Genomic DNA, 13574 nt, shown 5'->3' with positions numbered 1-13574 from the left:
CGGGGACCAGGCGGAACGGCACGGAGGGCGCGGACGGCGTCCTCCGTGCCTTGCAAACACACACAGGTATCTAACTTTTTTTATGTATTTTTTACAAATCAGGCCTCGTAAGTCCTTTAAAAATGGCTGTACATGTGTTTATTTTTTTGAATACATTGGCTAACATTATAAAGTTCCAAAATCCCTGAAAACTGTTTGACAGGCCCACATCTCAGCCCTGCCCACTTCAGCTATGGAAACCAAAGTGATGGTCCATGTAGCAGAGAGCAGAAAAATCATTGTTAAATCAGATTTTATTTACTTCTCTTATGCTTCTTCTGAAGACTTAGTAAGGGGAACAATAAATTGGATTGGCACAAGATACAGGCCAGACCAGTCAATATATTTAATGGATACATCCAACCAATAAAAAAAAAAAATCTACTTACCCAGGGCTTCATGCAGCCCCTGGCAGCCGATATGTCCCTTGCTTGCCGCAGTTCCTGTGTCCCGAATCCCCTCCGTTGGAGATGCCAGCCTCGACGTCGGCATCTTATGCGACTGGGCGTGCATGTGGCTACGCCGCTCGCCATTGTGCTCAAGTGGTTTGGAGTGCTGCGCCTGTGCACAAACTTCCTGAGTGGCACGTGCTCGTGCTGGCTCAGAAGATGCCAATCTGACCATGTCCGCATCTCCAACAGAGGAGATCCCAGGACACCAGAGCTGCGGCAAGGGACATATTGGCTGCCAGGGGATGGGTGATCCTCGGGTAAGTAGTTTTGTTTTGTTTTTATTGCTTGGACCTGTCATTGAAGGCTGGATTCACACTGTGCACATTGCATAACACACACATTGGAAAGGACATTTTGTATGTTACAACATACAGGTTAATTCAATGCCTGAATATGGCGACTTAGAATAATGCAATACTTTGCAATGCAAATATGTGAACATGCCCATAGTATTTTATGAGCAGGGAGTTAGCATGCAGAATATTTCTGCAATGCAATGGATTATAGGGCTTGATTCACTAAACCGTGATAACTCAAATATCACACCTTATCAAAGTTAACACGCCTTATCAGAGTAGCATAGCGAATGCTATGAACCCGCAGGGGCTCAGGGCAGGACGAGTGCCATTGCCAATTCGCAGACATAAGTTTGTAGCGCTCGTTATGCTACTCTGATAAGGTGTGTTAACTTTGATAAGGTGTGATATCTTTAATAAGGTGTGATATCTTTGACAAGGTGTGATATTTGATTTATCACGGTTTAGTGAACCTGCCCATAGTGTGAAAACACCCTTAAACTGAGCAAATTACAGGCTGGGCCATGCATATGTTAAGAATGGATTTGTTCAAGTTACAGGCTGGACCAGATCTATATGTAAAACGGGTTGGCACAAGTTGTATGTCATACCAGACATACATTTAAAATGTATTGATGCAAGTTACAGGCTGGACCAGACAAATATTTAAAACTGATACTCCAAGTTAGGGCAGCGTGGTGGTGAAGTGGTTAGCTTTCTTGATTTGCAGCGCTGGGCCCCCGGTTCGGATCTCAGCCAGGTCACTATCTGCATAGAGTTTGTATGTTCTCCCCCTGTCTGCAAGGTTTTCCACTGGGCATTCAGTTTTCCTCCCTCATCCCAAAAGCATACAGATATGTTAATTGGATTCCCGCCAATTTGGCTCTAGACTACGATACATACACCACACGATGCATACATAGACATATGACTATGGTAGGGATTAGATTGTGAACCCCTCTGAGATACAGTTAAGTGACAAAACGATATACTAAATAATTAGTTAGAGGCCATACCAGACATATATTGAAAACTGCCTTTAGTTACAAGTGGACCAGACTTATGTTTAAAATGGATGACGCAAGTTGCAGGCTGGAGTAGACATATATTTAAAACGGACTTAGGAAAGTTACAGGGCAGACCAGATATTTATTTAAAATGGATTGTTCAAGTTGCACTCCATTAAAAAAAACTGGTACTTCCTTATGAATTTGACTTTATTTGCAAGACAAGAAACCAGAAGCCAATGTTTCAGAACTGGGTCCCATTATCAGGGCAAAATTGCTCAATAACAATAGTCTGTCTGCAGCTATAAACAGAATGAACAGGATTTGTGGGTGAATTTACGTCTCTGCTCTCACAGCCGTGGTGTACAAGCAGCTGCTGCACACTACATACAGTATATATCATTTTTTAGGACTATCTAGGCTTCCTCTGGGTAATATTTTATTCAAAAAATAATTTTGTTTTATAGGCATTTGAAAGGGCAAAGTTAGACCTAAACGCAGAAATTACTCATTTGTTTTATATTCACCATTCCTAATTTTGATTGACAAGTGCCACTTCTATAAACCACCTCAAAATATATTCCTTGGCTCTGTCTAGTTAAAATAATGCCATATAGTGGCAGTTTGGCATATAGTGGACCAATATTTCCAGCCTGTGCATTTCTAGTGATCAGATCCAACCGCTAGGATTGACAGTTCAGGAGCCCCTATGCTGTTCTGATGCATTGTTAGGCAATGGCAGGGTGATGCATCTGTACAGCATTCAGGGGAGGACTGGGACCTTTTGGCCTGGGGGGACAACACAAACTAGAGGCATCCCCAGCCCAAAGCCATATCTTTCTTGTGTGCAAATCTTCAAATTGTGATGACTAACACACACACACACACACACACACACACACACACACACACACACACACACACACACACACACACACACACACACACACACACACACACACACACACACACACACACACACACACACACACACACACACACACACACACACACACACACACACACACACACACACACACACACACACACACACACACACACACACACACACACACACACACACACACACACAATGTACCTGATGCCTAACCCCATTTCTCCACACAATCTACCTGTCTGTCTCTGATGCCTAACCTTAAAGGAGTTATCAGGCTTTTTTTTTTTTTTTTTTTTTTTTTATGAAAATAAGTGCTACTTACCCAGGGCTTGTCCATGCCCCAAGCTCCCAGCATGTCCCTTGCCGCAGCTCTGCAGTCAGCTGTTCGCTGCCGCTGCCTCCCAGCCCCCGGCGATGACGTCAGGCCGATTGCGCCTGTGCGAGCGGCGCTGTCAATCACCGCCACATGGACCAGAGCGTACTGTGCAGACGCAGAACTACTGCGCCTGTGCAGTACACTCCGGTCCACGTGGCGGTGATTGACAGTGCTGCTCGCACAGGCGCAGTACAGGCCGACATCCAGGTCGGACTGGTGCCATCGCCGGGGACTGGGAGGCAGCGGCAGCGAATGGCTGACTGCAGAGCTGCGGCGAGGGACATGCTGGGAGCGTGGGGCTGGAGGAAGCCCCGGGTAAGTAGCACTTATGTCATTAAAAATGCCTGATAACTCCTTTAAACAACCCCCCCCCCCTACACACACACACACACACAAACCTACCTACCTGGTTATGCCTAACCCCACTCCTGCCCACCCACCATACAAACTACTTGTCTGACACCTACCCCATCCCCCCCCCCCCCCCTCCAACTACCTGTTTGACAGTGCCTAACTGCCTGCCTCCCCCCTCCCCTGCCGCCAGTCACACCACAAGAAGAAAAAAGTTCCCCCTCAGGCCAGGGTCAGAATGGGGTAGATTATCACACACAAAAAAACTCAGAGGGCACTGGCCTGGGCAGAGAATTGAATTTGACAGCAGTAGCAGGCATGCAGCAAAGTGTGAGTAACTCAGTGACAAGAAGGGAGAAGAAGTACAGAAACAAAATTTATAAAAACCACCTTCTCTGGCAACCTGGACCCGACCTCCTCTATCCTCCTGTCTCCTCAGTCCTATCCTACACCTCCTCCTCCTCCACAGCAGCAAGCAGCTATAGGTGGCATCTCCGACTCCCAGCCCCCAGAGTGTCCGACTCCTCCAGCCAGGACAGCCAGCCAGCCACTCGTAGCCGCAGCTCCAGCCCCCCCAGCACAGAAAGCTGAAGAGTGAGACAGCTCACTCCGACGACACCTCAGGCACAACAGCACAGGGGAGGACTGTGTCCGACTCCTTCAGCCAGCCACTCGTAGCCACAGCTCCAGGCCCCCAGCCCCCCCAGCACAGAAAGCTGAAGAGTGAGACAGCTCACTCCGATGACACCGCAGGCACAGCAGCACGTTGCGGGCGGCAATGGCTCCAGGCGGGGGGTGGAGTCAAGCAGGGTCAACCCACCGGGCCGGAGAGGACCTAAGCTATTTGTGTCCTTGTGCCGCTCACATCCACGCACAAGGGCACACCACGGCCGGCCGCCTCAGCACCTTCTCTGATTGGATACTTCAACTTGCCGGGAAATATCGCGCGAGGTTGCGATCCCAACTGCGAACCTGTCACCTGTTGTATGTCTGCTGCCGCTGCGTTTAGCAGCGGCTGGCCCTAATTACTTAAGATTCGGGCGGCCCGTACATTCTACATCCTGGAATAGACAGGTAGGGGGTATGGATGTAGAACTTGCGTCCTTGAATCTGAAGTGGTTTGGGTCATACTTTCGGATTAAGTGATTACTGACCTGATGCACTAAAGACCGGTAATTTTGCCGTGCACAGGTATCGCACAGCAATTTTACTAATCCCAATGCCAGGGGAGCACCGCCCCCAAACTCTATTAGTACCACGCTCATTGCTGTGGTAACCATGCATCATCCTGGTAACTCGTGTAGCGCTAATAGAGAAACAGGTGGTGCAACCCTGGCATTGGAACTGGTAAAATTGCGGTGCACTGCTTGCACTTAAATTACCTGCCTTTCATGCATCAGGCCCTACATCCCTTGTTTTTTTATATTATATATATATATCATATTCAGTGCATTTTTCAATTATTTATAGCACTGGTATTTTTTCCGATAGTGTTTTTGTCTGGATGCACATACAGTCATTGTTGCAAGTGTCTCTTTAAGTCTTCTGTAAACTTTTCTTTGGCAGCCAGCCTGTGACAGGTTCTTTCCTTTGGGGCTCTCATTAGCTGGAAGGGGTATTAAATTAATTGTCTTGCTTTATCCTGACCCTGTCAGTAAGCAATCTTGTGAAGCGCTTTAGGGTTTGTGCTATTTTCTTGTTTGAGTATGTGCTAGTTAAGGATAATGCTTTTACCACTAGTTGTGGTGTTTTTGCTGTGTTTACTTCTGTTACACACACTGTCCCTGAGATTGGCAGGAGCTGTGTTTATTGCTTTGGACATGTAACTGTTAAGCATCATATTAAATTGAGCCTGTCATGAGAGAGAGATGCCAGTGCTGTCCTCCTTTTGGGAAAGCTAGTTACCTGGGCATAATGCACATCCTCTGGCTATATTGCTGTGTGTCATTATTTTGTATCTCTAAATAGAGTGTCAGTAATGACAGCATCCCTATTTTTCCATGGCAGGTGTACTTTAAATATTTTTTTTTACAAAATGCAGCTGCTCTTTCCTGACGACCCTGTGTAGAAGGTCTTTGCTATACACAGCTACAATTTCTGCTTAATCTCATATTCCATGTGACCCTCTGCCCTAGTAAATGCAATAACATTTAATTTAACCAAACACTTTTAATGAAATTGATGACATTCTTTGTAACAGGATTACTCTGAGGCTACAACCTTTCCCTGTCATTTGAAGGTTGCTGGGAATAGCTGGAAAGCTGCTGTTCATCATTCACCATAGCTTCTCTCCAGGCATCTACTCTGTTTTCTTCTGTGGTTTACAGCACATCCAGTGACTCATTCAGATTAAATGTAGTCACACATTATATACTGTAAGTTAGTATTAGTATGCTTTAAAGGGGAACTTTAACCCAGGATTGAACTCCATCCCAATCAGTAGCCGATCTCCCCCTTCCCACAAGAAATCTTAACCTCTTCTCGAATAGTGCATCAGGGATGTCAGTAGGGCTAATATTGTGGTGAAACTCCTTCCACAGTGTGATGTCAAGGCCCTGGCAGTTTGCTGTCTGTGAACCTTTAAGCCTGTCACATTGTTAGTGGGTGTGTTTATAGATAATGGTAGGTGGTGCTGTCTGGTTTATTTGTCTGCCAGTAGTAAAAATGATGACCTTCAAGCTGAATGTGGACCAAACCATGGCCCTGACAGCTAAGTGTTTGTGAATCTTGTTGCATTGGGGGGAATAATGGCTGTATCTTCTAGTTGGCGCTGTCTGGTTTTTTTCTTGTCTGCCAGTAGTAAAGATGATGACCTACAGGCTCATGGTGGAGCAAACCACATGAACGAATTACACAGTGTGTCAATCATTTCCTAATATATTGTCTATTTTTTAACTGCTCACTTTGCAATGTATTGATTTATTTTAGTACCCTTATTGCCCATTCACACTAGAAATCGCTAAACGCTAACGCAAAACGATGAGCGTTTTTCTGGCGTTTTTTCCTAGCGATTTTTCACTGTATAGAGAGCTTTCCAGCGATTAGCGTTTTGCGATTTCTAGTTCAATTCAAATACTTTTATTGAATCGCTAATCGCTCCAGAATCGCTCAGAAAACGCTGCATGCAACGCGTTTGCGTTTCAGCAAATCGCTAGACGCTTAGATGAGAACACTTCCATACACTTTCATTGTGCACACGTTTTTCAAATCGCTAGCGATTTTCAGCAAAGCTGAAATCGCTCTGAAAACGCACAAGTGTGAATGGGCCCTTACTACTATTTTTTTTTGGTAAAGTGTTAACATAATGTATGCTTAAAGTTAAACATTCGTGGGACTATAATGGCTCAATAAGGCAAGCAGTGTAGCCCTCCACAAACAGAAAATAAAGTGGACCCAAATTAAAAATACAAGATTTCAGAAATAAAATCTATTTTCTTAATTATATTAGCAACCTTTTTTTCAGCTGCATGATGACAAATATAAAATATTTTACATTTATTGGAGGAACCCCTCCCTTCCTTTCATATTGCGGGACAGAATTCGGCAAACTGGTGGAGCAGGTGGTGTCCAGCAAAGGAGGAATTGCTAATGGCGGCCACCTGTATAACCCTAGTAATGAAAAGAGAAGGGTGAAAAGCATGCACTAAAAAATGCTCATAGGCTTGAAGGAGTGTTTATTTATCTTTGTATGTGTCAGAGTGAGGCAACTAAATATTTATTTAAAAAAATGTTTGGTTTGGGTCCGCTTTAAGTAGTGATTGATAATTCTACCACACTGCCCACTTGACTTTGTGAGTTGAATTGTTGACCTTCTACTGCTCATTACAATACAATACTACAGTATGTGGCTGTCCGTCCAAAGTTGCTTATCCCTCTGCCCGTTAGACAGTCAGTTCCTCACTGCTTCTTCTCCTGCTCATTCGACAAAATATTTCCACTACGTTCAATCCACTTTAGATTTATATACTGCCAAAAATCAGTTGAAAGTTTATAGATCGGTCATCTTGGAAGCCATAAATTCCAGCCGATTCAAAGTGATCGAGTTGACTGCAAAATTGCTGGCCTTCATTTGGTCAATTTTTTGGCTCAGTTGAAATCTGCAATCTGTTTTGAGTACCCACTTTTATTCCTTTATATTGTCTCATTGTTCAGACCTAATAGGGTATAAGGGGCTCCCCGGTCTCTTTTGTTTTTTGTGTTTTTCCTCTCTGAAAGATCTGCAGGTATGCCAGACTCACACTGCTAAACAGAGAATTGGGCTGTGTAAGATTCAGTGCTTGTAAGCAGTGGAGAGATGGTTTTCCTGAATTTAGGGCTTTTTAAATGAGCTAGAGGATTTAGAAAATGTTTATCGATCAAAAGTGTGACCCAGACAGACAATTGTCTAGTGCAAATCCAGCTGCTAATTTATAAAAGAGCTCACAAAGGTTTTTGGTTTTTTATGTTTTTTTTTTATTGCTGTCTGTAATGCAAGTCATCTGATTGCAACAGATTTCTTCTCTGTTACATTTAAAGCAAACTTGAAGCAAGGTTTTTAAAAAAAAAACTTAGATACTCCACTTATTTAGCAGAAAAGCTATGGATCCCATAGAGCCTTTCCAGTCTTCTCTGTCTCCCGATTCCACGCTTGTCCCCTGTTCAAATTTGATAGGTTGAATAATTTCATTGTAGAGACGATGGAGGCAACAAGGACATGGAGTGGACCGCGAAGGCTCTATGGCATACATGTCAAACGCCTGCTCATGGGCCAAATCTGGCCCTCGGAGCCATTCAATTTGGCCCCCAAGGGATTTCCCCACTTTGCATTGTTTGGCCCACTCTAGACCACCAGGGAAGCTATATTAGAGGTGAAGCCCTTTATGACCAGGGAATCCATATGGGGAGGTAAGTAGGGAGGGGGACCACTAGACATCATGGAAATCTATAGGTGTTGGAGGGGGCCATCAGACACCTGGGAGCTTTATAAGGGTGGGAGGTGCCCAGTAGACATTGAGGTTGGCCCACGACCAGGTCCCAGTGGTTAACTTTTGCCTACTTTGTGTTTGAGTTTGACACCCCTGCTCTATGGGATCCAGAGTCTTCGCTCTAAATAGATGAGTATCTAACGTAGAGAACCCGAAGTGTGTTTAAAGAATATTATCTGCATACAGAGGCTGGATCTGCCTATACAGCCCAGACTCTGTTGCTATCCCAAACCCCACTAAGGTCCCCCTGCACTCTGCAATCCCTCATAAATCACAGCCATGCTGTGAGGCTGTGTTTACATCTGTAGTGTCAGTCTCAGCTGCTCCTCCGCCTCCTGCAAAGCTCCGGTCCCTGCCCCCGTCCCTTCCCTCCAATCAGCAGGGAGGGAAGGGATGCAGGTGGGGACTGGAATTCTGCAGGAGGCGGGGAGAGCAGCAGACTGACACTATAGAGATAAACACAGCCAGCTCTGACAAGCTGTTTGTCAGCAGCGTGGCTGTGATTTATGAGGGATTGCAGAGTGCAGGGGGACCTTAGGGGGGGTTTGGGATAGCAACAGAGGCTGGGCTGTATAGGCAGATCCAGCCTCTGTATGCAGATAATATTCTTCAAACCCACCTCGGGTTCTCTTTAAAAAAAAAAAAAAACTTGTTTCAAGATCACTTTAAGACAGAATGAGGCACATCAGTAAGACTGTAAGATGTGGTCTAGTCCCAGTTTTGTTTGGTTGCAATTCTGTTTCTGTGCAGCAGGTGGGGGAAGTCACTAATCAAGCTGTATAGTGAAAATGCTTTACGTTATTTATTTTTTGAACTTCCTGCTTTGCAACCGAATTGATGAATGTCCCCTACAGACTTACCGTTGGACCCATCTGTTCAGGGAGTTATGTGGAGAGAAAAAAACTTGTGTGCTTGCTGTACCAAATGGGATGATTGGATAGCAAATTAGTAATGACTTTCTAAAATGCCTGTACACTACCTTTATTTTAAAAAAAACAACAACTTTTATATAAACTGGTTATAAGTAGTATTTAATCTGTGTTTGTTGGTCTTTGAAAATGTGCTAAAACATTCAGTGTAGTATGTTTTGACTGTGTACAAGTTTGAGAGGGGCAGTCACACTCTGAAGAGCGAGGTAACTGAGAAGGTCTCTATATAGGCCTCTCAGTAGACATATAGCTCTGCAGAGACAAGATCACGCGGCTGCTACATCTGTTTATATCATAACTTCCATAAATTGAAATCTTGTGTGAAATCACAAAGGGACACTCATAGCTTTATTGGCAGGAAATCTGAATTTCACACACCTCTACTCACCTGTGACTATGTAATCTCTCAGCATTTGCCAGATATTGTCCTGTGCAGATCGCTTACCAAAAACCTGTCAGGAGCGAGCCTGTGAAATATGTCTGGAACAACATTTTCCACTGCAAGTAATTGGCATTGAAGTGAAATACCCTAGCTCTCGCCGCATGCAAGGAACCTCCTGGTGTGTGTTGAAATGTTTGTCTCACTTCATTCATCCCATATTGACATTAATTTATTTCTCCTTTGTGTGCAGCCTCCAAAAGTGAAGTGCTTAACCCGGATCTGGCATCCGAACATTACAGAAACAGGCGAGATCTGTTTAAGGTGAGAAGCTGAATTTGTCGCCTCGTGTAGTTTTTCTATTGCTGTAAATATTGTCCTTTTGCCTTTGATGTGTTTCGGCAGTTTAATTGCTGACTTAGATATTGAACCAAGAACATCTGAATAAGCAAGAATAGGTTGTAACTTATTGATTGCCTATTATGTCCTCTCTCTTTTTGCTGATTTGTTGTCATTAGGGAAGTCTCTACCTAAGATCTATACAAATAAAATTACATTTCCATTTTCTTTGTAGTCCAGACACTTTCTGATGAACATCATTACTGTATTAAGTGTAATTATTGCAGTCCTAATTAAAAGTCCACTGTACATTGTCTATGAAAGTCTAATACTGCAATCCAACATTCCTAAGGACCCCGGGAATATCCAGATTGTTGGTCCAAAGTATGTTGTCATCTCGGTCTGGATTTGGTTTACTCTGTGTCTGTAGCATGGTCAGCCAGCGAACATGGCTCATACCTCTAATAACAGAGGTCTGTGCAGGACAAATAATGGAACTTACTTGCCAGCTGATCATGCTGCAGGTGTGCAGTGTATGGAAAAGGTTTGTGGTGAATTCCAGGAGGACGTATGTAAAAGTATCTCCCTAGTTATATCAATTTTCTGCGTCGAACTTTTCAATATCTTTTTCCCTTGTAATAGGCTTTAAGAGATTGCTGAAAAGGAAGCCGTTTAAGTTCATGTGTGCAATGGTTGGAGTATAAAGTGAAAAACAAACATTAAATGTCTTGGGGGGGGGGGGGGGGGATTATACAGTTCTGAATGAAACGTTCATCAAGATTTCCCCCATGTCTCAACTGTTATCTGGTCAAGACCGCTGACACCACTGTTTAATGGGTATTTGAGTCATCCTTGCTTTCACGTTGCACACCATGTTGGAAGCTGAGTAGCTTTAGATAAATGGGTTATTCCTTATCAGTCAGAGCTCACAGCTTGGCTCAGAAACAGGTTTTCTGACTGGCATGTCCGATTCATTAAGTGACCTTGCTGGACACCTGTACACATGCTAGATTCTCAGCCAAGATGGCCCAAATGCCACCTTTGGCATGTCTAGTGTGTGTACAAGTCTTTATTCACCCATATAGTCCCCTTCCTGTGGTCATTCCCTGCCTAGCTTTCCTTAGCTATCAGCAGCTGGTTTGCAAAACAAAGGCAGTTTTTCAGTAGAAAGAAGAGCAGATTTTAACAGAAACCATATTCTTTTGAGCTTGCCTTTCTAATATATTTAAAGATAACACTATTACCTCTAGAGCAGGGGTGTCAAACTCAAATAGACAGGGGGCCGAAATTAAAAACTTAGACCAAGTCGAGGTCCTGCAGTCAATTATTGAAAAAATGGTTCACATTTTGATTTATTTATTTAACTTTACAATGCAATGTAAACCTTTTCTTTCATAGCCAACCAACTCTAACAAACAAGTTTTAAAACTGAAATAAATAGGGTCGCCCACTACGATTGGGGCCTAAGGCTACGTTCACAGTGGTATTGTATGGCATAACGGCCACATTGTTACGTGACTTGCCGCACCGCAATGTACCACCTACATTATGTGGCGGGTGCATTAAGTTATAACGGCGTGTAGCATCCTAACCACTTCACCCTGAAGGGGTTTTCCTCTTAAAAAACCAGAGCAATTTTCACCGGTCACGCTCCTTCCATTCGTTCGCCTATAACTTTACTACTACTTATCACAACAAAACAACTTTATTTTTTACAACAATGGTATTATTAGGGGAGTGTGGGAGGTCAGGGGTTAATTTAAAAAGGAAAAACAGGTAACTAGGGATTATTTACTGAAAAAAGGGGGATGTAATTTTACAATTTGGCCAGTTCAGTACTATTAGTACGGAAACTGGAAGGACTGTGTGGACGGGATTTGTGAATGACAGATCCGTCTGAATAGATGGCTGCGGTCATTCACAGGGGGACTTAGATCAGTGAATGGGAACTGTTCCCATTCATTGATCTAGCACGGCTAACGATCAGCGGTAATGAGCACGGGGGAGGGGACCAACAGGTGGCGCGGAGGGGAGGGACGTAGTAGCTACACCCCTGCACAGAGTTGTGGCATTTTGCAGGGACGTAGTTACTTGTCCCGGCAGAGGGGAAGTGGTTAATGTAATAGAAAAGAGGAAAGGGGCAACACTCGCTGAGTGTGAGTATAGGTGGCATGTGGCCAAAAGTAATAGTCTCACCCGATACTGTAAGCTGTATATTATAGCAGCCAGAGCTTTTGTACGTCCCTCTTAAAGCCAGGGACCCGGCGCTGGTAGGTAGCATACAAGGCTTCTCTATGACACTCCAGCATTAGATCCAGGACAAATGGCTCTGTCAGTGTTCTAGTGAGTAGCTGCATGCATAAGACACAGATCCATCCATCCTGGATCTAATGCGGGTGCAGCATGACACAAACCTACAAGTGCCCAGTCTCTGGGGTGAGGGAATAAACATACATAAAGATACAAGTACCTTAAATGTAAAGTGCAACATGTTAGCAGCTGTACACTAGTGGCACTTGCATCTTTATATGTTTATTCCCTTATGAAGCCCCGAATTAGGAGCAAAACATATATGAAGTGTGTGGGGAATTGTTTTAAGTGGGCTTCTAACATAGGCCTCAATTTACTAAGTTATATCCAACGCTTTATTGAACGTTTGATAATTTACCTCATGAGTAAAATCTAATTTTGAATTCACTAATGTGTTATAGATTTATTGAATGTTTTATCGATAAAATCTTCAATAAATCTATAACACTTTAGTGAATTCAAAATTAGATTTTACTCATGAGTTAAATTATCAAACTTTCGATAAAGTGGTTGATAAAGCTTAGTGAATTGAGGCCATTGTCCCTTATGCCAAATGTTTTTCAGTGTGTAAAACGATTTCTGCAGACACTTTCTATAATATATTTGCACTTATATTTGATAGAAATTAGGACTTCTAGATCCCCCATATGTATTTGCACAGCATTGTGGCTGTTGTCTAGCCTCCGTTATTGCAAATGTTACCTCCCCCCCCCCCCCCCCCCTCATTTCCTATACCAGTGGCAGGTGTCACTGGACAAAGGCCGTACACAGAAATCTTCCCACCTCTGACAGGCTGGAATGCAAACCATTAAACTGCTTTGCTCTGTTTTTTATCACAGCGTTTAATGTAGAGCACTCTGTTAATATGGCTTTTCCCATGTGTAAACTGCTTTCCATACATCAAACCATTAAAACACTTTGATGGAAGTTAAAATGGCAAAAATTGATTGAGAATGTTAACAAATGGAGACTAATGTTCCACTTAAATTGAAAACTCTAGGGAAATCTGCTTTTAATCTCTTTTAGCTGAGTAACATTTGTTTGAGCTAGTGTCTTTTGGGGGCTTCTTGAAAAATGTCATCCTCTATAAAATGACCCAAAGTGCTAGTGCATAGTGCGTGGCAGAATTCTGCATGTCAACTCGCTGCCCGTACAATTCTATGGGCCTGTTCACAGCACTGCGTCGTAACTGATCATGTTATTCTAACTCGCTTCATGCAAGCTTTGTATTAAC

The 13574-nt window shown here is 43.5% G+C and overlaps 1 protein-coding gene across 1 annotated transcript in view; it reads left to right on the top strand.

Moving 5' to 3' along the window:
• The window catches only part of UBE2F (ubiquitin conjugating enzyme E2 F (putative)), a 335459-nt gene that overhangs the window by 197907 nt on the left and 123978 nt on the right, over positions 1-13574 (top strand). The window contains exon 6 of the mRNA XM_068245372.1: positions 9945-10015. Within this exon, the coding sequence (XP_068101473.1) occupies positions 9945-10015 (71 nt within the window). The remainder of the gene's footprint in view (positions 1-9944; positions 10016-13574) is intronic.

Source organism: Hyperolius riggenbachi, chromosome 7 (genome assembly GCF_040937935.1).
Source record: "Hyperolius riggenbachi isolate aHypRig1 chromosome 7, aHypRig1.pri, whole genome shotgun sequence".
NCBI classification, from domain to species: domain Eukaryota; kingdom Metazoa; phylum Chordata; class Amphibia; order Anura; family Hyperoliidae; genus Hyperolius; species Hyperolius riggenbachi.
Note: the sequence above shows the minus strand (reverse complement) of the source record. Positions and strands in the feature narration are given on the sequence as shown.